Here is a 23,161-nt window from a genome sequence, read left to right as displayed (position 1 = left end):
TGAAAGGACAACACAGTATAGGAGCATCCTGGTGAGTCTTCGAGCAGGGGAGTCTCCTGGGAGCCCACAGTGGGAAAGACCGAGTCCACAGCAAACACATTGGACTAGGCCTGTCTTCTTGAACTGGAGCTTCTGGAAGGTCAGGAAGGAGAGCAGAAAGTGAGGAAGAGAGAGGCGGGAGAGCAGCAACATGCCAGGTCTGGGTGCGAGTGGGCCTGCGTGTTTGGGGGTGTGCAGGTCAGAAGTGCAGGAATGAGTGCTGGGTTCAGAGGAGGTCAAAGAAATATCGAGGGTACAGGCCATCCTCTACTGACCTTGGTATTGAGGAGGAGTATATTGAACCATGGTATTGAGGAGGAGTATATTGAAGCAGAGGAGTTGGCAGTCATTTTCTTGTGTGTGGGAGGGGATATGTTGCTGGTTGAAGGGAAGGGAGCCATTGTAGAATGATTAGGGTGGGTAGGTGTGGGTCACAGACAACTGGGGGCCTTGGAGAGGCCCATTAGTGTCCTAGTTTGCATGTATGTGAATAGAGATTTAGCGGCTCTCTCTGCAGGATCTTCCTGGGTGTGGAGTATCCATCATGAGACTCTGGTGACCACCTCCAGGGGAGCCATGTTGAACCACTGCACCTGCTGGGTCCAAACCTCCTGACACCCCAGCAAGCACTGACACTCTTGAGCCCAGCAGCTTCCATGCCTATCATTAAAGACTCCGTGTGTGTGTTGTGCCTGGGTGTCAAGACCAAAGCACCTAGGGTTTGTGCCTTGTCCACACAAAAATGCAGCTGCATCCCAGACCAGAGCAGGGATATGGAAGTCCACTGGACCATTCCTCCCATCTGGGGGGACTAGAGTGTGCCTTTTGGTCCTTATTGCCTTGTCCCTGTAGGGCATAGCAGGTTGAAGCAAACTCTTGTACCAAGATTGGACTAGAGGCTCATAGGAAGACCCCACATGATCACATGAAGGCCTCAGGTAGCAGTATCAAGATGGTGCCCTTGTGTTGAGAGCTCTCTTGTCTCTGATTGTCCTCGAGCACTGTCCTCTGGGTAGCTACTCCCAAATTCCCTCTCTGATGAGCTTTCTCCAACCCTGCTCAGGTGACCTCCCAGGACAGGACTCCAGTCGTAATCCACAAGGCCTTAGATGTACACTTGCTCCAGCAGAAGGATCCAAAAAACTATGAGCTTCTGCATATTGTCTGGAACCATCAGAGTAAGTGGAACCATCAGAGGGTAGGGAGCAGTGAGTCACAGTGGGCTCACGATAACTGGGAGACAAAACACAGTGTGCATTGGCCCAATGCCCAGGAAGAGTATGGTGGGACTTGTGCACAAAACAAAGTGTAATGATGGGGCATAAATCTGCAGGTTCTTCATGTTCCCCAGGGGCTGTGGACCTGCCTATCGTGTTCTTTCCTTGGCCTGAGGAGGCATTGCAAAGCTATTATCCACAAAGGGCCAAGAAGAGAGGCTTCTTTGTCTTGTGTCAAAGAAGACAGACAACCACAGGGTGCCTACTTTGGCAGCCTTTCCTGACCTAGATGAGTACATGAGAAAAGCAGTTCAATGAAGAATCATTTCTGGCTTCCAATCTTTTTATTCATTGCAAACTGAGTCCACTTAGGACCAGAAGCCATTTCTAGAGAGAAGTGTGTATTAGAATAGAACCCTTCACAGCTTGTAGACTGTTCTTGGAGAGAGAGAGGGAGGGAGGGAGGGAGATAGGGAGAGAGAGAGAGAGAGAGAGAGAGAGAGAGAGAGAGAGAGAGAGAGAGAGAGAGAGAGAAGAAGAAGAAGAAGAAGAAGAAGAAGAAGAAGAAGAAGAAGAAGAAGAAGAAGAAGAAGAAGAAGGAGAAGGAGGAGGAGGAGGCGGAGGAGGAGGAGGAGGAGAAGGAGAAGGAGGAGTAGAAAAATGAAAATAAGTTGAAGGAGAAGACCATGAATAAGAAGTTCAAGATGACTATAAGAAGAAGCATGAGGAGAAGATGAAGAAGAACAAGAACAAGAAGGAGAAACACAAGGTGAACAAGAAGTATAACAATACATTGATTAAAAATGTGAATGAGAATTATACTCATGAGCAGGAAACGCAGTAGTGGGGAATTCAAGAGAAATATATTGCTCTGGATGGCACAGCCCTGCTGTGGACATCCTCCACCCATGCTCAACACACCTCCAAACCATACCCCTCCAATTAGTGTAGCCCTGTATGAGTGGATGAATCCACTGGCAAGGTGGAGGCACCCACCATCAAATGCTTTTCCCCAAACCCACCTGTGATCATTGCTGCAGTGGGGAGAAAACCTTGAACACATGAGTCTTTGGGGACCAATCCAGATACAAAGTCTAGCTGTTTCTCTTTGTTGGGTCCAACGTGAACTAAGAGAGTCTGGGGTACAAGGGGCTATTTCCTTGAAAGGTGTTCCTGTAGTGGACCTCCTGTGCATAGAGGGTCCTCAGGGAGGAATCAGTGGGGAGTCTTTGGTGGAACAGTAGCTGGATTCGGGGGCTCTCAGGTCTGTGTGTGAGACCTGAGCTGGCAGAGGCTCTCAGTTGTGGGGGATGTTGGGTAGTGTATTTTTTGAGTGTCACCTACCACGCCTCTGCCCCTGCCTCTCCAGAGCTGAGGGTCCCTGCTGATGCAAAAGTATATTACGGCCTGATTGGAGGAGTGCATTATGAAATTTCTTCTTCGGGAAACAGATGCCAGCAAGTCGTTGAAGGTCAAGCCAAAGGAGGTAAACAGTCACCTTCTTCACTCTTTACTCCTGGTGCCACTCCACATCCTCCAAGGGGACAAGAACCTCAGGTTCTGGATGGATGTTGTAGAATGCCCACAGAGCCAACTGCCAGGCTGGGTGGGGTGCAGGTGCTGGGCTTTGCTGATGTTGTCATCCCCCACAGTTCTTGGAGCCTTCTGTGGCAGTGGCATCCAGGACCCCAGCAGCTGTGAGCAGCAGCTCTGCAGTGGCTGCAGGATCATTGCCCCAGGCCACCCAAAGCAATGAGTGCTGCATGAGAAAAGTCACCAGTAGCAGCTCCTCACTGCTTCACTCCAGCGAGCAGGTGGAAGACAACCGCTTTATTTATATCCTCCTAGAGGGACAGAGCGAGAGAGAGTCAAAGCGCATCCTGGTAAGCCCGACAGTAGGGCTGCCTCCTGGGTGTCCACACAGTGGAAGGCAGGAGACACAGCCAACCCCGGGGCTGTGATGGGAAATAAAGAAGAGAGAGGTCCATCTTAAGGGCTTGACCTGAGGAGGGAGAGCATCAGCATGCCCAGCTCCAGTGGTGAGTGGGTGTTGTAGTGTGGGTTTTGCAGGCCAGAAGTGCAGACGGAAGTTCTGTGGACAGATGAAGTCAGAGATATGTCCAGGGTGCAGGCTGCAGTGCCTAGAACTTGGTATTCTCAATGAGTGAGGTTGGAGCAGAGGAGGTGGCAGTGACTTGTCACATGTGTAGGAGGGGATGTGTTCCTGTAGCAGGGAAGAGAACCTCCTTAGCATGACTAGGTGTGGGAATTTGGGGTCGGGATCACCTGGGGGGTCCTGCCAAAGCTTCAGAATGTTAGCCTTTGCATGTATGTAAATGCGGAGCTAAAGGGGTTCTTGGCAGAATTTCTATGGATGTGCAGTAGACACGCTAATGCTGCAGGTGTCCAGCTGCAGAGAAGACACGTTCAGTGACTGCCAGTGCTGAGTCAAGTACATCATTACAACCAGACCCCCACCGAGCTTCCAGAGGCCAGGGCCTCTCAAGGCTATCATGAAGCACTCAAGTACACACTCTTGTATCTGAGTCTGTTTTGTGTAGTGGCAGTCAGGACCAAAATTTTCAGTGCGTCTGCCTCTTCCACGCACAAAGGCAGCCTGAACCCCAGAGCACACTTGGTGCACAGATCCCTGGCCCATTGCTCTCGTCTCAGTGAGATGAGAGTATGTCTGTGCATAGGCAGTTTGGTCCTTTGACCTGAGTGGAATGTGGCTCCCCAGGGGGAGGGGAGATGGCAGGTACAGGCAGATATTTGTACCAAGATTGTTCTAGTAGCACGTTGCAAGAACCCAGGTGGTATATGGAGGACACACTCAGGTAGCAGGATAACAAGATTGTGCCCTTGTATATGTAGCTGAGATTTCTCCTGAATGTTTGACCACAGTCTTCTGGGTAGCTCCTCTAAAAGCCATTCTCTGATGATATTTATTCCACCCTGATCCAGGTGACCAGTGTGGATACAGTGAAGAGCCTCATCCGCAGGGCCTTGGACCAAAATTTGTTGCAGCATGAGGATGTGGACAACTTTGAGATGCTGAGAATGATTCCTCTGCATGAGAGTAAGTAGGACAATCAGACAGTGGGGAGACATGATCCACAGTGGGCTCAGGATAAATCACAGCCAAGAGAAAGTGGGCCTTGGCCACAAAATACCAAAGTGTGGTGGGCCTGGTGCAGGAGACCAAGTGCAGTGATGGGCGTGTCCAATGTGGAGGTGCTCAATGAGGCCCAAGGGGGCTGCTGAACCTCCCTAAATGTGTTCTCCCCTGGACCTGGTCTGGCAATGTGAAGCTAATATCCATGAGGGCAAGGCAGAGAGAGGCTCAATCCATCATCAGTTTGGTTTATGGCTCACTGATAAGGATGCCTTCAAATGAAGAGGAGGAGAACATGGGTCCTGATTGGATCAGCATTGCTATGGACAGAAGCAGCACAGGTCCCAATCCATGGCCAGGATATGAGAAGTCCTGCCTACTCACAGGAATGTCAGGATTGCAGCAACTGGGAACAGGACTCAGTGAAGAGGAAGTCAAGCCTAGGGGACAGCCTGTTTGGGTTCTTTTGGGAACAATTCCAAGTCCTCTGTGCCTGGGTGCCCATCTCCTGAAGATATCAGAATGGCCAGGTTATTATTCCTTCCAGCAACAAAGAAGGGCTCTGAAGAACAGAGGCCACAATGCTGAGCTGTCCACAATTCCAGTGCTCTTTCCTTTCTTGTGAGCCAGACACTCCTAGCCTTCACCATCCCAGCCTGTCCACAATAGAACCCACCATCTGTAGGGCACGTAAGTGAGTTTTCCAATTTTCCCACACCACCTCATTGGGTTGGCTCTGTCTCACACATGAGGAAGACTGAGGTGCAAGGAGCTGGGCAAGGGGCAGTGTCTGTGAATCTCAGGGACTTGGGAGGCAGTGCAGGAGGATGGGGATTTCCAAACAACCTCAGAAACTTAGGGAGACCCTGTACCCAAGTAAAAAGGCCTGGGAATGGTCTCAGTGCTTAATTGCCTCTGGTTTTATCCCTAGTACAAAAATAAGCCAGTCAATAAGGAATTACCAAACTGAGAATCTACGAAGATGATTTCAGAAACAGACTTTCAACCCAAGCATCAGTTGAGAGCAGGCTCCAGACCAGGGGAGGTTTGTGTGTAACAGACGTCAAAAGGGAGGACTACGGGGGGCCTGGAACCCACTAGGTGTGATGGCATCTATGCCTTATGGCAGGAGGGTGGCAGGGATGCTGGCCCTCTCCTAGATTTTGGAAACCTTGTTTTCATTGGGGAAACTTTATGGAGGTGGAAACTATTTTAGCAATCCTGGTCCAGATGAGGTGCGGACTTCCACAGGTAGAAGCCTACCCAGAATACGGTGTCTGTTAGGAAGTCTTTCCTGACTGTGACAATGACAAAGAAAGGAAGTCACTTGTCTTTGGTCTTGGTTTCACTCCTGGCCATTGATTGAGAACTGATTTCATCTTGGACTACTGAACAGAGGCTGCATCTGGGCAGAAGAGTGTGATAGATTTGAACTCTTCAGGATGCCCCTCCATTGCCAGAGATATAAGGAGAAGGAGGAGGAGAAAGAGGACACAACTGAGTGGGGAGAGGATCACACGATGAAGAGCAGGAGGAAGAAGAAGAAAAAGAAGGAAGTGAACAGAAGGAACGGTGGAGGGAGATACACAAGAAGAAGAACAAGAAGGAACCATGTAAGAACAAGAAAAAGACCCAGAAAGAACTACAAGAAGATGCAGGACAGAAAGAAGAGCCAGAAGTAGAACAAAAACCAGAATAAAAGTACCAAGCAGACAGCTCATGATGAGAAACAAGGGGAAGGAGAGCGAACCTAGAAAACAATAGAGTTCTCCAGGGCACCACCCTGCTGAAGTCCTCCCATGTCCATGCCCAACACACCTCTGATGGATACCACCTCCCCTCCACGTAGTCATCCATGAGTGGATTCATCCAGGGCAAGGGGATGAATTCGCCCACCATCCAACGCTTCCCTGAATGCCCATGTGTGAGCATGGCTGCCCTGGGGAGAAAGGCCTAAGCACAGGAGCCTTTGCCAATCCTGATGCAGAGCCTAGCAGTGTCCCTTTGGCAGATCCAACCTGCACTGAGAAGTTCTGGGCCCAAGGTGCTGTTTCCATTGCCTGGTGCTCTTTTGGTTTAGAATCCTGTACATCATCTTCTCCAGGGAAGAATCACTGAGGGAGTCTTTGGTGGCACTGTAGCTGGATAGGAGGGCTCTCAATTCTGGTGCAGGCTCGCCCTGGCGGAGACTCTCAGGGGTTGTGTGTGTTTTGTGGTAAAATCCTTGAGTGCCATCTAACAATTCTCTCCACTTTGCTCTGCAGAAATCAAGGCCCCTGACCACTCACCCATGTATCAGTCTAGGACCCCGCGGATAAAATATTTCATCGTGAGGAAACGCCGCGAGGTCAAGAGAAAGGAGGTAAACACCTACCTTATTCAAGCTGTACTTGTGCTGCCATTCCACTCCCACCTGGGGAAATAAGAAGCCTCAGCACCTGGACATATGTGCTAGAAGCCCATAGAGCCAACTGACAGGCTGGGGTGGCTTTCTGTTTCTGGGTTTGCTGATGTTCCATCCCCCACAGTTCTCAGAATCAACCTGCAAGTCCTCCAGGCCGCATTCCCACAAGCAGGTGGGAGACACCTGCTTAATTCGTGTCCACTTAGAAATACAAAGTCCAAAGATGGCCAAGAAGGTCCTGGTAAGCCTGGGAGCAGGGGTGTCCCCTGGTGCTTACACCTGGGTGGGGAGCAGACACTGGTCCAATACCATGGACTACTCATGCCCTCTTGAATTTGGAGCTTCTGGATGATCAGGAGGATAGAGGGGAATCAAGAAGGGAGAGGTCAGTGTGAAGGGCTGGAGCTGAGATGAGGGAGAGCAGAAGCTTGTCCACCGCCATGTCTGAGGGAGTCTGTGTGTCAGGTGGCAGCATGCAGTCCAGAAGGGCAGAGGCAGGTATAGGTGACAGATGAGAACAGGCCAGGACCTAGATTGCAGGTTCCACTCTATGGGATGCTAAGGTCTATGGAGGAGGACAGCAGTGTGAGGTTCTGCATGTTCCTTGAACAAGGAGCTGAGAGGGTCTCTCTGCAGAGTCAGTATGGATGTGGAGCAAGCACACTAAATGTCCAGGTAACCCAATGACCACCCTTGCTGGATGAGGTGCCCTCCTACACCCCAGCCAGCACTGAGCCTCTGGAGGCCAGGAGCTCTCTTGGCTATGTTTCAGCACTCCTGTGTGTGGTCATGTTCCTGGGTCTGATTTGGGCCCTGGCAATCCAGACCAAAGCCTGTAGGTTTTGTGCCTAGGCCATTCCCAATGCCGCCTGCATCCTCGGGCGGACCTGGGATCTTGTAGGCTATTGTCCAATTCCTCTCAACTTGTGGGATGAGATTGCATCTGTATGCAGGTAGTGGGGTCCTTTCACTTGGAGAGAAGTGCAGCTGCACAAAGAGCAATGGCAGGTCCAGGAAGTTATGTACAAGGATTGGGCTAGTAGCCTATGGGAAGAGCCCACGAAATGAGCAGGAGGTCAGCTTCAGGTAGTAGGGTCATTGATGTTGCCCTTGTATTTAGAGTGGAGGTGCCTCCAGAATGCCCCTGCCCACTGTCCTTTAGTAGTCACTTCAAGGCCCATTTCCTGAAGGCCTGTCTTCCATGCTGCTCCAGGTGACCTGCCAAGATCGGGCTCCTGTCGTCATCTGCAGGGCCCTCGACCTACACTTGCTTACTCAGGAGAAGCCGGAGGATTATGATCTGGGCCAAATCATCTCTCACCGTCACAGTAAGTGGGACAATCAGATGGCAGAGAGCAAGGGTCAGGATGTGGACTCAGGTCAACTCTTAGCACCAAAGTGTAGTCTCTGACCCCCAAGAACACTCCAATAGGTGTGTTGGGTTCGTGCACAAAGCCAACTGCACTTCTGCTGGTGGAAGGTCTCGAGGTCCAATGGTATACCCCAGTGGATATTGTGGCTCCCCACCAGGTGCCTCCCCTGTACATGAACAGGCATCCAAAGCTGACATCTTTGAGGAGTGAGGAGGAAAGCCTCTTTCCAGGAGCAGTATGCTTTCATGGTCTGGGATAGGAGTGGTTTCAGAGGAACATGGAATGCATGGGCTAAAGAGGGAACTGGCATTTTGTGGACTGAAGCAGTAGGATTGAAAGCCTTCTGTGTGACCAGAAAACCTCTGCCTTGGCAGAGCATTGCCAGGATTCTAGCAAGCAGTAACAGGATGAAATTGGGAAGAAAACACAGCCTGGGAGACAGCTTGAATCATCTGTCTTTGCATAATTCCATGGTCTTCTGTACCTGAGTTCACTTGCCAAGGAGTGATCACAATAGCCAGGTTGTGATCCCTAACTAAAGTCAGATGAGGGCTTCCTGAGCACATAGCCACAAAGCTCATCTGATAATAATGCCAGCACTTTTTCGTTGGTTGGTTGGTTGGGTTTTGTGAGCCAAACACCACAGCAGCCATTATCCCAGCCTATGTATGCTGAAGACCACCATCCCTATGAGTTCTAGAATCACTTGTCTCCTATCTTAACCTACTGTTAGGTTAGTAGAATCAATGGAAGAGGAAGTCTGTCTGGGGCCTTGGTAGCCTTAGAAATTCATAGCAGAGATCTTCACATCCAACCCAGAAGGGATGGAGAACAGGCTCTAGGTTAGAGGAGGGTGACAGGAAACACGTGTTCAGAGGAAGGAGAAGCGGGCTGTTGTATTCTCCCACTTGGGGTCATGGCACCACTGGACCATACACCATGTTGGAGGGAAGCATTCCCTTTGCTGGCCTTTGGAACCATTGTTCTCAATAGGGCAGCATTTGGAATGTGGCCTCCATTCTCAGAAGCCTGGTTCACATGGAGGTGGGCTCCACCAATGCAGAAGCATGGCTCTAATGTGGTATTTGTGCTGGTCAGCCTGTCCTCACTGTGGCCATACTTGAGGAATCCTAGGCCTTTTCTCTGGCTTTCACAACTTTCTCTTTGGTTGTGTACTGAGGCTGTCTATAAAGCTCTAGTGTGTGGCAGTGGAGAGCTTCTCAGCCCTTGCCAAACAGGCATAGACTGGGAGAGAGAGAGAACAAGGCTGGGAGAGAGGGAGAGAGAGAAAGATGGAGAAGGAGGACCTCTACTTGGAGAATGAGGATTCAGTGGAGCCTACAGGATCAAGGTATTATTGCCCAGGTGCACTCCTGTTTAGGTCTTCCTCCAACCATGCTCAACCTTTCTTCCAGTCCCTCCCACCTCCCAGTAGTGTATTCATCTTGAATGAGAATTTTATGTTGACACCAGAGCACTCACCATCCAATGCTTCCCTCCAAACCCACTCATGAAGATGGCTCATGTGTGCACTGAATCTTCGGCACAGGAGCCTTTTGTGGGAGATTTCAGATGCAAACCCTAGTGGTGTACTTTGGCAGATGTAAGAGGACCTGGGATGTTCTGGAGTCCAAAGCTTTTGGTAGGAACCGACATTAGGTCTGTGGAAGTGCTCTGCCTAGTTCTTCCTCAGGGAGGACTGTGGAGGCTGTCTTGTTGGTATTGGTGCTGAATTGGAGAGCTCTCAGGTGTGTGGCTCTGGCCTTTTCTGGCACAGGCTCTCAGATGTTGGGGTGTCCCAGAGAGCACCTCCTGAGCCACCTTATTTTGTATACCCCTCTCTTTCCAGAGCTGAGGATTCCAGCGCAGGCCAACGTATTTTACGCAAAGAACCCTCACAGAAAACCCATCTTCGTGCTGAGGAAAAGGAGCCTCCCCAAAAATAATGATGAGTGGATCCAGCCTCAACCTCCCTCTCGTCCTACAAAGAAGGCTCCAGCCCTCCTGAGGATGCTTGCAAAACCATTCTGCTGCTGTGTGCCTGGGCAGGGCTGAGGCAGCCCAGGAATATTTACATTGATAATTATTTTCTTCAAAGTTTGTATCTATAGTTTGCCATTGTCCTTGACCTTGTTTAGTAACCTAGTTGTTACTCTATCCTGTATTTGTTGTTTCCATTAATATATTATTATTTTAAAATATATATGTTTCTGTTTCCTGATCTACTGTGATGATTTGAGTATACTAAATGTAGCAGTGATTCCTAAAGGACACATCCAAACCAACAGGAAGGAATGTTTCCTTGTATTAGCAAGAAGTTTGGTTTTTAGGAGTTTGGCAGATGGCATTATCTGAGTCAGTTTTCCAATGGGGGCAATGAAGTATCGGCTATCTTGGTACAAATACAAACAAAGACACACTAGAGCGCGCACACACACACACACACACACACACACACACACACTAGAGCACACACACTGACTGAGCGATAGATACACAGATGGAGTTGGTCTCTTCTGAAATACTTTGGAGATGTGGTTCTGATTTCTCCCATTGTGGAGTATTTTCCATTGATAAGGTGTCTTGCAAATGAATCCCATGTCTGAAGAAGACATGCATGTGTACTTCACATGCCACTTTCTACATAACCAGAAGGTCATGTCATGTAATATTTTTCATGCAGCTGTGTTTTCACTGTGTACCATCCCATGAGGTCAGCTGTGAAATTTTCCACTGGTAGCATCACAAAGGAGATCCACTCTTTGGATTTGGGGATATTTCTGATTTTCTTGATTCAGATTGGAAATATATATATATATACATACATATATATATGGTTTTTGATGAAAATTCTGCATTTGATGATAATGAATGCCATGCATCTAGGAATCTGTAGACTGCAGACAATGAATGGATGCCTACTGTTGCCTGGACTGGTCTGCAAAGTCCTGTAGCATCTGAGCATGTGTGAGGGCTGTACAGGTCTTGCCAAAAGTCCAGGTCTGATGATCCTGCACAAAGCTGAGCTAGTGGTCTCCAAAACAGCATAAGGGCCAAGGAGAAACACAGTTCCACACAGAAGTTGGGAAGCTACCTTATGAAGGTAATCATATGTATGGGATCCTCTTGCTAGGTCCCTTTTTCCATTGGGCCAGAACTGTTTTCTGAATGTGCTTGCTGAGAAGAGCTTGGAATTTTCTATCTGAAGCAGTTTATGCAAGCTGCTTCCACTTTCAGGTACAAAGTGTGTTCTCATTGACCACTTTGGGCTTTCCCTGGTTGCACTAGAGTGTGTCAGAAGCACTTGTAATGATTGGCATTCACGGTTTTACATTGAAGCCTCTGTGCCATCTGTCAACCACTGATGGCTGCAAGTGGGGAATGGAAGCCATTTGCTGCAAGCAGTTTCAACTTGCAAGACTAACTTTGTTGTAAGTAGGCACATGGTGTTTTCTTCTGTGTGAGCTAGAAGAAAGAAAAATTGCTCCTTACAGGTGACAGGCATGCTTTCACATTGAAGCCTCTGTGCCATTGATCAAAAACAGTTCACTCATTTGGGTACCTGCACTTCAAGTGTATATTGTAAACAAATGTGATAAGTGGATGTCAGTGAGACTTTGGAGAACTGATCTTCTCAGCTGGTCCTCTTTCCTCCTGCAAGTTGGTGATCTCTTTCTGGTGCACTTTGTGTTTCATTCCTGAACTGTGCTCTGAATGTGCTTGATGAGAACAGCTTAGAAGTGCAGAAGTAAAACTGTTTGTGGAAGCAGCTTCAAGTAGCACAAGCTAACTTGTTCTCAGTGAGCACATGGGGATTTTTCCCAGGTTGAAGAAGTGTGAATGAGAATGGCTTCTCAGAGCTGGTAGGCATGTTTGCATTTGGCAAACTTTGCCATCTGTCACACACAGTTCCTTGCATGCAGAAACCTGCATTTCAAGTGTTCTCAGAAAGGTCCGATGAGTGGGTTTCCATGGAATTTTGTGGAGTTCATCTTTTCAGCAGTCCTCATTGCCTTCTCAAAATTGGTGATCCTGGGTGCAAGGCCTCTCTTGTCAGCCAACATTGTATTTTGGGCCTGACCTCGGTTCTGAATGTGCTTGCTGAGAGTAGTTTGGGAGTGCAAAAGTAAAGCAGTCTCTCAGCAGCCTCAACATTCAGGAGCTCATTTTATTCTCAGTGAGCACATTGGGGTTTGTCACTACTTAAACTAGCATGAAGAACCACCGCTTCTCAGAGGTGGCAGTTTCCCTTTGAAGTATTTGTACAATTGGTCAGTGCGAGTTCAATGCAGGCAGGCACTTGGATTTCAAGTGAATTCTGTGACAAACAATTGAGCAATAGATTTCAATCCACCTTGGGGAATTGCTCTTCCCAGTGGGCCCACAGTTCTCCAAGTTGCTGACCTAGGTCCAAGGGCACTCTTGCTAGCACTCTTTGCATATGGGCTGAAACTGTGCTCTGAGTGTGCTTCCTGAAAATATTTTGGAAGTGCAGCACAGAAGAATTTTGGCAAGCAGCTTCCACATTAGGAAATGACATTTTTCTCATCGTGCCCATTGAGCTTTGATCCTGGCTGAAGAAGCCTTAAATCCAATGGCTTCTGAGAGCTAACAGGCACAGTTTTCATTGGAAACAACTGTGCTCTTGGTCAATGGTAAGTTGGTTGCTGTCAGGCACCTGCAGTTTCAATGAGTTTTTAGAAAAAGGAGACCAAGGGAATACAATGAAACCTGTGCAATTCATTTCCTAATCAATGTTGGTGATGCTAGACCAGAGTGGACTTTTGCAAGGATACTTTCTCATGTTTTTTGCAGGAAATGTGTTCTGAATGTGCATCCTGAGATGCATATGTAGGGGGAAAACAGAAAAATTTTGTGCACAAGTAGCTTTGTTCTCAGTGAACACATGACGATTTTTCTCTGGTTGAACATGCAGGAAGCAGAACCTCTTGTCAGAGATGATGGTACCATTTCACTTGGAACCATCTATGCACTCAATAAAGCAGAGGTCATTGTAGTCAGGCTCATGCAATTTCAAGATAGTTTTTAGAATCCGTTTGAGGAATGGATTCCAAAGAATCATGGAGGAATTGAACCACCCATCAGACCTATTTGAGCAACTGCTCCAAGGTACAAGGGCTCTCCAGCTAGTGCACTTTGGATATTGAGCCTGCACTGCTCTCTGAATGTGCTCAGTTAGAAGAGTGTGAAGTGCAGAAGAGAACCAGGGTGTGCAAACAGCTCTAGAGTGTGAAGTGCAGAAGAGAAGCAGGGTATGCAAACAGCTTCAATTGCAAGATGTAAAAGTGTTCCTAGAGAGCACATTGGGATTTGGGCTTGGTTGAACTAGTAGGATTTGGAACCCCTTCTTAGAGCCAGCAGTCCCGGGCTTTACTTAGAAGTTTCTGTGTCTTGTATAAAGCAGAGTTTGTTGCTTGTGGGCCTTTCATTTCCAGTGAGTTTTCAAAAAAAATTGAGAAAAAGATTTCAATGAAACTCTGGGCCATTGATCTTGTCAACCATCCAACTTTCCATGTGAATACTGGTGATGATGTTAGGTCCAAGGGCTCTCTGGGTAGCACAATTTGCACTTTGGGTGTAAAGTGTTGACTGAACGTGCTGGCTGAGAAAAGCTTGGAAGTGCAGAATGGAAGCATTTTTTGCAGGCAGCTTCCAATTGAAGGAATGGTCTTGTTCTCTGTAAGCACATTGGGTTTTGTTTCTGGTTGAAGCTGCATGAAGCAGAACTGCTTCTCAGAGCCGGCACTCTCACTTTCTCTCTGAAGTATCTGTTCCATTAGAAATGCAGGTTCCCCTCATGAAGGCTCCTGCGTTTCTATTTTGTTTTCTGAGTAAGGGGGAACCATTGATTTCAGTGAAACATTGGCAAATGGATTTTCTTCAGAGGGCAGCTTTCCTCTTTAAAGTTGGTGATCAGAGCTACAAGGGCTCTCTTCTAGGTATACTTTTCCTATTGGGCCTGAAGTGGGTTCTGAATATGCTTGCTCAGGAGAACTTTAGAAGTTCAGAAGTGAAGCGGTTCATGCAAGCAGCGTCCACTTGCGGCAGCAAAGACGGTTCCCAGTGAGCAATTTGTGGCTGTCCCTGTTTGAACTAGAGTGCCACAGAATGATGTGTAATAACTGGCAGACACAGTTTCACTTTGAAGCCCTTGTGCCATCAGTAAATGTGTTTGTTGCATGTGGGTCCCTGCATGTCATTTATCACTAAACTCATCCAAGTCCAGCAGAACACGAAGCTCACATATTGGCAAGGAAGGCTGTGCTTGAAAACATCTCAAGCCCTCACGGGTGTCTTCAGCTGAGAGTCTGTAGCATTTCCTCCTGGGGCCTCTTTTCCAGTGATGCTGCCACCCTGCCCTCGCCAGCTTCCCTCCCTTTCCCATCTTTCCTCTCTCTGGTCCACTCCTCAGATCCCATCCTCCCTTCAATAGGGCCTCATCCAGGAAGCCTGCCCATGTGCCTCCCACTTGATTCAAACTTCTCCAGTGCACTTGTTGTCAAAGCAGGGAGTCTGAGGAGAGAGGGGCTCTCCTTTCTCCACATTGAAGTCTCTCAACAGGGAGGACTCTGCTTTGGAGAATGAATCTTCTAAATGTTATTGAGCTGGCTTATGAAATCTCGTGTGGTTTGGCTAGATGTAGAATTCTTCCATAAAATTAAGCATGATGTACACTTAGAGAGCATTTTCGCTTCCTTCAGGGTGAAGCAGAAGCCTGCATTCCCAGCTGCACAGAAGTGTCTGAGGGCCTTGTCTCCCTTAAAACCAAAAAAGAAAAACAGGTCATTAAACAGGCACATGGATTAGAGTACATGATCATCCCTCCTCCCTGGAGCCTTCCACATGCCCATCTTCCACATTCACAGAGCAATGCTTGGCCATTCTCAAGACCAGGAGACCATGATACTCACCACCAGGAAGTCAATAGGAACATGAACAGAGCAGCATGGATTGCAGAAGGTGGCACACCAAGGATCTGCAGCACAGCTGGTAGAACACAAGAGCTTAACTTCAGTATTGACTTTCTGCCACCTGCCAAGTATGATATTAGTGTCAAGCACAACATGCAGACATGCAAGTAGCAGGTGACACCCCACATCCATTCACAGAAGTGGGCAACATCTTCATTGGAACAAGGAAGTATCTTATCCTTACTCATAAAATTCATCAGGCACAAAGAATAAAATGGATGCATTTTATTCTTTGTGTCTCATTTCACTATTATGTAACTGTTGGATAATTAAATAATACCTCCTCCAAAATAAAAAGTATCTCAGACATGTATCAACTATTCAATGGATGGCATTTTAAAAACTACAGCCTTTTAATATTTATGTATGCTATATCCTTGCCTAATGCTCCTTGAGAAAGGAGCACATAGAATTGGATCTTTGAAAACCTCACATTTGCTGATAAATATTACTGCCTATGTCAGGCATGGTGAAGTGAAAAGTGGGACTTTGGATACTCAAAGAACACAATGTTGTGGGATTGGTGTCCCTGATTCATAGACAGTATGTGGTTTCTATGAAAGCCAGTGAGGGAGCAGGAGTAACGAAGCTCATTGAACAGATGACCTCAGGGGATACTGACGGATAGGCCAAATAAAGAACATGTTCCAGCTAACCATTGGTATTTGGGCTCCTGAGCCCAGACTGGCTGTTCAAAAAGGTGCAGACAGTCAGTGCTCATGTACAAAATGTCTACCATTTAAGAGTGGGTAATTTAAATGGCATCTAGTTACACATCTGAAAAAAATGGAATGCCAACTTATGAATTTCATTCTAACAACAACAAAAAAAAAAAGAAAAAACACTGACAATTGTGAGAGGCCATCCTCCTACGTGATTTGACTTACCTCCCTGACAGGGTGAGAGACGCTCAAACACAGATGTGTCAGAGCCATTCCCCACCCTTTCCAAGGTCCCAGGGCTTGTCCCTGCAGATGCCTCCTGGCCACTGACCTGAAGACCCAATCATTGTCCTTGACCTTGGGATTCTGCTCCCCCTTAACCTTCACTGGATGGGATTTTCCCTTGAATTGTTTATTCACCAATAAAAGCTCACTCCCTGGCGTGCTCTCCCTCTCTCCCTAGTTTTTTTTTATTGGTTGTTCAAAACCTTACAAAGCTCTTGACATATCATATTTCACACATTAGATTCAAGTGGGTTATGAACTCCCATTTTTACCCCGTATACAGATTGCAGAATCACATCGGTTACACATCCACATTTTTACATAATGCCCTATTAGTAACTGTTGTATTCTGCTACCTTTCCTATCCTCCACTATCCCCCCTCCCCTCCCCTCCCACCTTCTCTCTCTACCCCATTTACTGTAATTCATTTCTCTCCTTGTTTATTTTCCCATTCCCCTCACAACCTCTTACATGTAATTTTGTATAACAATGAGGGTCTCCCTCCATTTCCATGCAATTTCCCTTTTCTCTCCCTTTCCCTCCCACCTCATGTCTCTGTTTAATGTTAATCTTTTCTTCCTTCTCTTCCTCCCTGCTCTGTTCTTAGTTGCTCTCAATATATCAAAGAAGATATTTGGTATTTGTTTCTTAGGGATTGGCTAGCTTCACTAAGCATAATCTGCTCTAGTGCCATCCGTTTCCCTGCAAATTCCATGATTTTGTCATTTTTTAGTGCTGAGTAATACTCCATGGTGTATAAATGCCACATTTTTTAAATCCATTCATCTATTGAAGGGCATCTAAGTTGGTTCCACAGTCTAGCTATTGTGAATTGTGCTGCTATAAACATCTATGTGACAGTATCCCTGTAGTACACTCTTTTAAGGTCTTCAGGGCATAGTCTGAGAAGGGCATTAGCTGGGTCAAATGGTGGTTTTATTCCTAGCTTTCCCAGGAATCTCTGTACTGCTTTCCAAATTGGCAGCACCAATTTGCAGTCCCACCAGCAATGTACAAGAGTACATTTTTCCCCACATCCTTGCCAGCACTTGTTGTTGTTTGACTTCAGAATGGCTGCCAATCTTACTGGAGTGAGATGGTATCTTAGGGTGGTTTTGATTTGCATTTCTCTGACTGGTAGCGATGCTGAGCATTTTTTCATGTACTTGTTGATTGATTGTATGTCCTCCTCTGAGAAGTGTCTATTCAGGTCCTTGGCCCATTTGTTGATTGGGTTATTTGTTTTCTTATTGCTTAACTTTTTGAGTTCTTTGTATACTCTGGATATTAGGGCTCTATCTGAAGTGTGAGGAAGAAAGATTTGTTCCCAGGATGTAGGCTCCCTATTTACCTCTCTTATTGTTTCTCTTGCTGAGAAAAAACTTTTTAGTTTGAGTAAGTCCCATTTGTTGATTCTTCTTGTGCTACGGGTGTCCTATTAAGGAATTTGGAGCCCGACCCCACAATATGTAGATTGGAGCCAACTTTTTCTTCTATCAGACACAGAGTCTCTGATTTGATATCAAGCTCCTTGATCCATTTTGAGTTAACTTTTGTGCATGGCGAGAGGAGGGGATTCAGTTTCATTTTGTTGCATATGGATTACCAGTTTTCCCAATACCAGTTATTGAAGATGCTATCCTTCCTCCATTGCATGCTTTTAGCCCTTTTATCAAATATAAGATAGCTGTAACTTTGTGGATTAGTCTCTGTGTCCTCTATTCTGTACCATTGGTCCACCTGCCTGTTTTGGTACCAGTACCATGCTGTTTTTGTTACTATTGCTCTGTAGTACAGTTTGAAATCTGGTATTGCTATACCACCTGATTCACACTTCCTGCTTAGAATTGCTTTTGCTATTCTGGGTCTTTTATTTTTCTATATGAATTTCTTGATTGCTTTATCTATTTCTACAAGAAATGCCATTGGGATTTTGATTGGCATTGCATTAAACCTATAGAGAACTTTTGGTAATATCGCCATTTTGATGATGTTAGTTCTCCTATCCATGAACAGGGTATATTTTTCCATCTTCTAAGATCTTCTTCTACTTCTCTCTCTAGGGTTCTGTCGTTTTCATTGTATAAATCTTTCACCTCTTTTGTTAGGTTGATTCCCAAGTATTTTATTTTCTTTGAGGATATTGTGAATGGAGTGTTTTTCCTCATTTCTGTTTCAGAAGTTTTTTCGCTGATATACAGAAATGCCTTTGATTTATGCGTGTTGATTTTATATCCTGCCACTTTGCTGAATTCATTTATTAGTTCTAGTAGTTTTTTTTGTAGACCCTTTTGGGTCTTCTAGGTATAGAATCATGTCATCTGCAAATAGTGATAATTTAAGTTCTTCTTTTCCTATTTTTATGCCTTTAATTTCTTCCGTCTGTCTAATTGCTCTGGCCAGTGTTTCGAGAACCATATTGAATAGAAGTGGTGATAGAGGGCATCTCTGTCTTGTTCCAGATTTTAGAGGGAATGCCTTCAATTTTTCTCCATTCAGAATGATGCTAGCCTGAGGTTTAGCATAGATAGCTTTTACAATGTCGAGGTAAGTTTCTGTTATCCCTAGTTTTTGTAATGTTTTGAACATAAATGGATGCTGTACTTTGTTGAATGCTTTTTCTGCGTCTATCGAGATAATCATATGGTTCTTATCTTTAAGTCTATTGATGTGGTGAATAGCATTTATTGATTTCCGTATATTGAACCATCCTTGCATCCCAGGGATGAATCCTACTTGATCATGGTGCACAATTTTTTTGATGTGCCTTTGTTTCTGATTCACCAGAATTTTATTGAGGATTTTTGTATCTAGGTTCATCAGAGATATTGGTCTGTAGTTTTCTTTCTTTGAGGTGTCTTTGTCTGGTTTCAGAATCAGGGTGATGTTGGCCTCATAGAATGAATTTGGAAGAGCTCCCTCTTTTTCTATTTCCTGAAATAACTTGAAAAGTGTTGGTATTAATTCTTCTTTAAAGGTTTTGTAAAACTCCACTGTATACCCATCCGGTCCTGAGATTTTCTTGGTTGGTAGTCTTTTGATTGCTTCTTCTATTTCATCGATTGATATTGGTCTGTTCAAATTGTGTGTATCCTCCTGACTCAGTCTGGGCAAATCATATGACTTAAGAAATTTATCGACGTCTTCACTATCTTCTATTTTATTGGAATATAGGTTTTCAAAATAATTTCTAATAGTCTTCTGTATTTCTGAAGCATCTATTGTGATATTGCCTTTTTCATCCTGTATGTTAGTAATTTGAGTTCTCTCTCTTCTTGTCTTTGTTAGCATGGCTAAGGGTCTGTCGATCTTATTCATTTTTTCAAAGAACCAACTTTTAGTTTTGTTAATTTTTTCAATAGTTTCATTTTTCAATTTCGTTGATTTCCACTCTGATTTTAATTATTTCTTGCCTTCTGCTACATTTGCTGTTGTTTTGCTCTTCCATTTCTAGGGCTTTGAGATGAAGTGTGAGCTCATTTATTTGTTGGTTTTTCCTTTTTTTGAGGAATGACCTCCAGGCAATGAATTTCCCTCTTAAAACTGCTTTCATTGTGTCCCATAAATTCCGATATGTTGTGTCTGTATTTTCATTTAACTCTAAGAATTTTTTGATTTCCTCCTTTATGTCTTCTGTAACCCATTGATCATTCAGTAACATATTGTTCATTTTCCATGTGATGTAGGATTTTTCCTTCCTTCTTTTATCATTGATTTCCAGTTTCATTCCATTATGATCAGATAAAATGTATGATATTATGTCACGACCCCCTTGCCCGCAAGGAAGACGTGACTCAGGAATCTTCTTTCAGCAGTTTATTCAGGCCCTTGATATTTTTCTAATAATTCTCCTAATAATTCTCGGATGCCCCTCCCAGCCTTAAGAAAGCATCGCGAACCCCAATGCGAAGCTGCCACGTGGACCCTTCTCACAGGGTGCTAGAAAACAACACGCCAACTCTCTCTGATAAGGAGTTGACAACACGCCAACTCTCTCTGATACGGAGTTGTCCTTCACAGACCACAGCGGAGCCAGCGCCATCATGTAATGGCCACCACAGTCCGCAGGAATGGCTCACCACAATATTATCTCCACCCCTTTATATTTACTGAGGGTTGCCTTATGACATAATATATGGTCTATTTTTGAGAAGGATCCATGTGCTGCTGAGAAAAAAGTATATCCACTTGATGATGGTTGATATATTCTATATATGTCAATTAAGTCTAGGTTATTGATTGTGATATTGAGTTCTATACTTTCTTTATTCAACTTTTGTTTGGAGGATCTGTCCAATGGTGAGAGAGGTGTGTGAAGTCACCCATAATTATTGTGTTGTGGTCTATTTAATTCTTGAACTTGAGGAGAATTTGTTTTATGACTGTCGAAGCACCATTATTTGTTGCATAAATATTGATAATTGTTATGTCTTGTTGGTGAATGGTTCCTTTTAACAGTATATAATGTCCTTCCTCATCCCTTTTGATTAACTTAGTCTTGAAGTCGATTTTATTCGATATGAGGATGGCCACCCCTGCTTGCTTACAAGGACCATGTGCTTGATATATTTTTTCCCAACCTTTCACCTTCACCCTGTGTGTGTCTTTTCCAATCAGATGTCTCTCCTGGAGGCAGCATATTGTTGGATTTGTTTTTTTAATCCATGTTACCAGCCTATGTCGCTTTATTGGAGAGTTTAAGCCATTAACGTTTATAGTTACTATTGATATATGGTTTGTACTTGCAGCCATGTTTGATTATTTATCTTTTTTTTAATTTTAGTTTGTTTCTCCATGATTAGCTTTCCCCCCCACCCTCTGTCTTTACAGAGGGACTTCCCATTGATGGTTTTGGTTATTGTTTTTCATTTCTTCCTCGTGTAGTGTTTTGCTCAAAACGCTTTGCAATGCTGGTTTTCTGGCTGCAAATTCTTTTAGCTTTTGTTTATCATGAAAGATTTTTATTTCGTTGTCATACCTGAAGCTTAATTTTGCTGGATATAGAATTCTTCATTGGCATTCATTCTCTTTCCGTGTTTGAAATACGTTGTTCCAGGATCTTCTCGCTTTCAGTGTCTATGATGAAAAATCCGTTGTTAACCCTATTGGTTTACCCCTGAATGTAATATGCCTCCTTTCTCTTGTAGCTTTTAATATTTTCTCTTTGTTCTGTATATTGGATATCTTCATAACAATGTGTCTTGGCGTTGGTCTACTGTGATTTTGTATGCTCGGTGTCCTGTATGCATCTACAATTTGTATATCCATTTTCTTTTTTATTTCTGGAAAGTTTTCTGTAATTATTTCATTCAGCAGGTTACTCATTCCCTTGGTTTGAATCTCTATACCTTCCTCTATCCCGATGACTCTTAAATTTGTTTTTTTTTATGTTATCCCATATCTCTTGGATGTTTTACTCGTGATTTTTTTACCAGCCTTTCTGAGTTGGCTAGACTCTTTTCAAGATGATATATTTTGTCTTCGTTATCTGACGTTCTGGCTTCTACTTGCTCCAATCTGTTGTTGATACTCTCATTTGAGTTTTTAATTTGGTTTATAATTTCCTTCATTTCTAGAATTAATGTTTGATTTTTTTATAATCTCTATAGCCTGATAAAGATGCTTAACTTCTTCTTTTATCTGTTTATGTAATTCATTTTCAATGTGTTCTTTCACTGTTTGAATTTGCTGTCTTGTATACTTTTTAAGGTTCCATTCCATCTGTCTAAGGTATTCCTTGAGTTCTTTATATAACCATTTTTCAGATGACTCTAGGTCCTGCTGAATATTTAGGCTGTCCTGCATTGTTTGTACTCCTTTTCTTCCTTGCTTTTTCATGCTGCACATGTTACTTCTTGTTCTGTTTGACTGCTGAGTTACTGTTTACTCCTATAAATTTATTTGATGCTTGGGAGAAAAAGTATTAGAAGGGAAGGGAAGAAGTCACTAAAGAGAATGAGAGTAAGCAGGTAGAATTCAAGGAAGGGGGAATAAGAAAATTGAAAAGAAATGAAAAGACAAAAGAAAAAATAGAAAATAAAGAAGAAAAAAATTTTTAAATAATAATAGTAATAAAAAATGAAAATTAAAATTAAAAAAATTAAATTAAATTAAAAAAATTTTTTAAAAATTTTTAAAAAATTTAAAAAAATTAATAAATGCAGTCTTAGAGTTTGATTAACTTCTCTTCCAGTAGGTGGAGCTGTGCCCACTGGGTCAAGCTTCTCCTCTCAATAGGTGGGAACCAATCACTGTGCAGCAGCTCTTCCTCCCAGACTGGGCGGGTCTCCAATCCTGAGTGTCTAGGGCCTTCTCTTTTGTGTAGTCACTTCCCCACTTTTTCTCAAGCCAGGACCCGCTCACAGGTGACGTTCACCACAATACTGGCTACACGCCAGGTCTGCTGCTCCTTGGAGCCTGTTTTCATGAACGCCTGGGCACACTCTCCCTGTTTGCCATTCCCTCAGAACCTAAGTTTGTGGAGTTTGGGGTGGAGAATCCCCAGCGAATTTGCTTGCCCTCCAGTAGCCACACCCCCGGTAGCTGGTGCAGGAGACCTCAGTTGTCAGCACTGGTGGGAGCAGTAGCCGGGAGTTCCACGCCTCAAGTCTGGCTACTGCGTTCATGGGAGAGTTGGGAGGGGCCCTTAAGGTTTCCCTGCTGCGTGGAGATGGCTAGGGGATTACACACCTGTAGCCACAGGTTTCAATGAAGTTATCTCCTCCACCACGTTCTGATGAAGTCAGTTCTCTGCCATGGTGGTATCCCATGCAAATGGTGACATTTCGTTCCCTCTGCCTGGTGACCACTGCAACGGGTAGGTCCTGACTGTCTCTCCCAAGCCCCAATTCAATCCTGTGGCAACTGCCTATGAAGGCTCAGTTGGCATTTACCTCCGTAAGTTCATGAGGGCCCACCAGTTGTTTCCGCGGGATCGTTAGTGCTGAGTCACAGCAGTTTGTCTGAGAGAAGCAGGCGAACGGGAGGGAGCTTGAATTCAGCCGATCCGGGCTCGGTGTGTGTTCTGAGAGGCCCACACTGCTCGCCCCAGTTCCACGTCAGCTCAGCATTGC

General features: G+C 45.0%; 1 protein-coding gene across 2 annotated transcripts; it reads left to right on the top strand.

Moving 5' to 3' along the window:
* Positions 1–1,005: 1,005 nt before the first annotated feature.
* LOC144372072 (ral guanine nucleotide dissociation stimulator-like) lies at positions 1,006–10,295 on the top strand. 2 transcript variants are annotated; one of them, XM_078035490.1, is made up of 5 exons: positions 1,006–1,217; positions 2,626–3,139; positions 4,221–4,335; positions 6,636–6,733; positions 9,998–10,295. In XM_078035490.1, the coding sequence occupies exons 2-5, from the start codon at positions 3,020–3,022 to the stop codon at positions 10,001–10,003; spliced, it is 339 nt and encodes a 112-aa protein (XP_077891616.1). In that variant the 5' UTR covers positions 1,006–1,217; positions 2,626–3,019; the 3' UTR covers positions 10,004–10,295. The 2 variants fall into 2 exon arrangements, with proteins under 2 accessions (XP_077891616.1, XP_077891615.1); XM_078035489.1 differs by lacking the exon at positions 9,998–10,295 and adding an exon at positions 6,900–7,292.
* The last annotated feature ends 12,866 nt before the right edge of the window (positions 10,296–23,161 follow it).

This window comes from Ictidomys tridecemlineatus, chromosome Y (genome assembly GCF_052094955.1).
Source record: "Ictidomys tridecemlineatus isolate mIctTri1 chromosome Y, mIctTri1.hap1, whole genome shotgun sequence".
Classification (NCBI taxonomy): Eukaryota; Metazoa; Chordata; class Mammalia; order Rodentia; family Sciuridae; genus Ictidomys; species Ictidomys tridecemlineatus.
The sequence above is the reverse complement of the archived record's forward strand: the minus strand, read 5'-3'. Positions and strand labels throughout refer to the sequence as shown.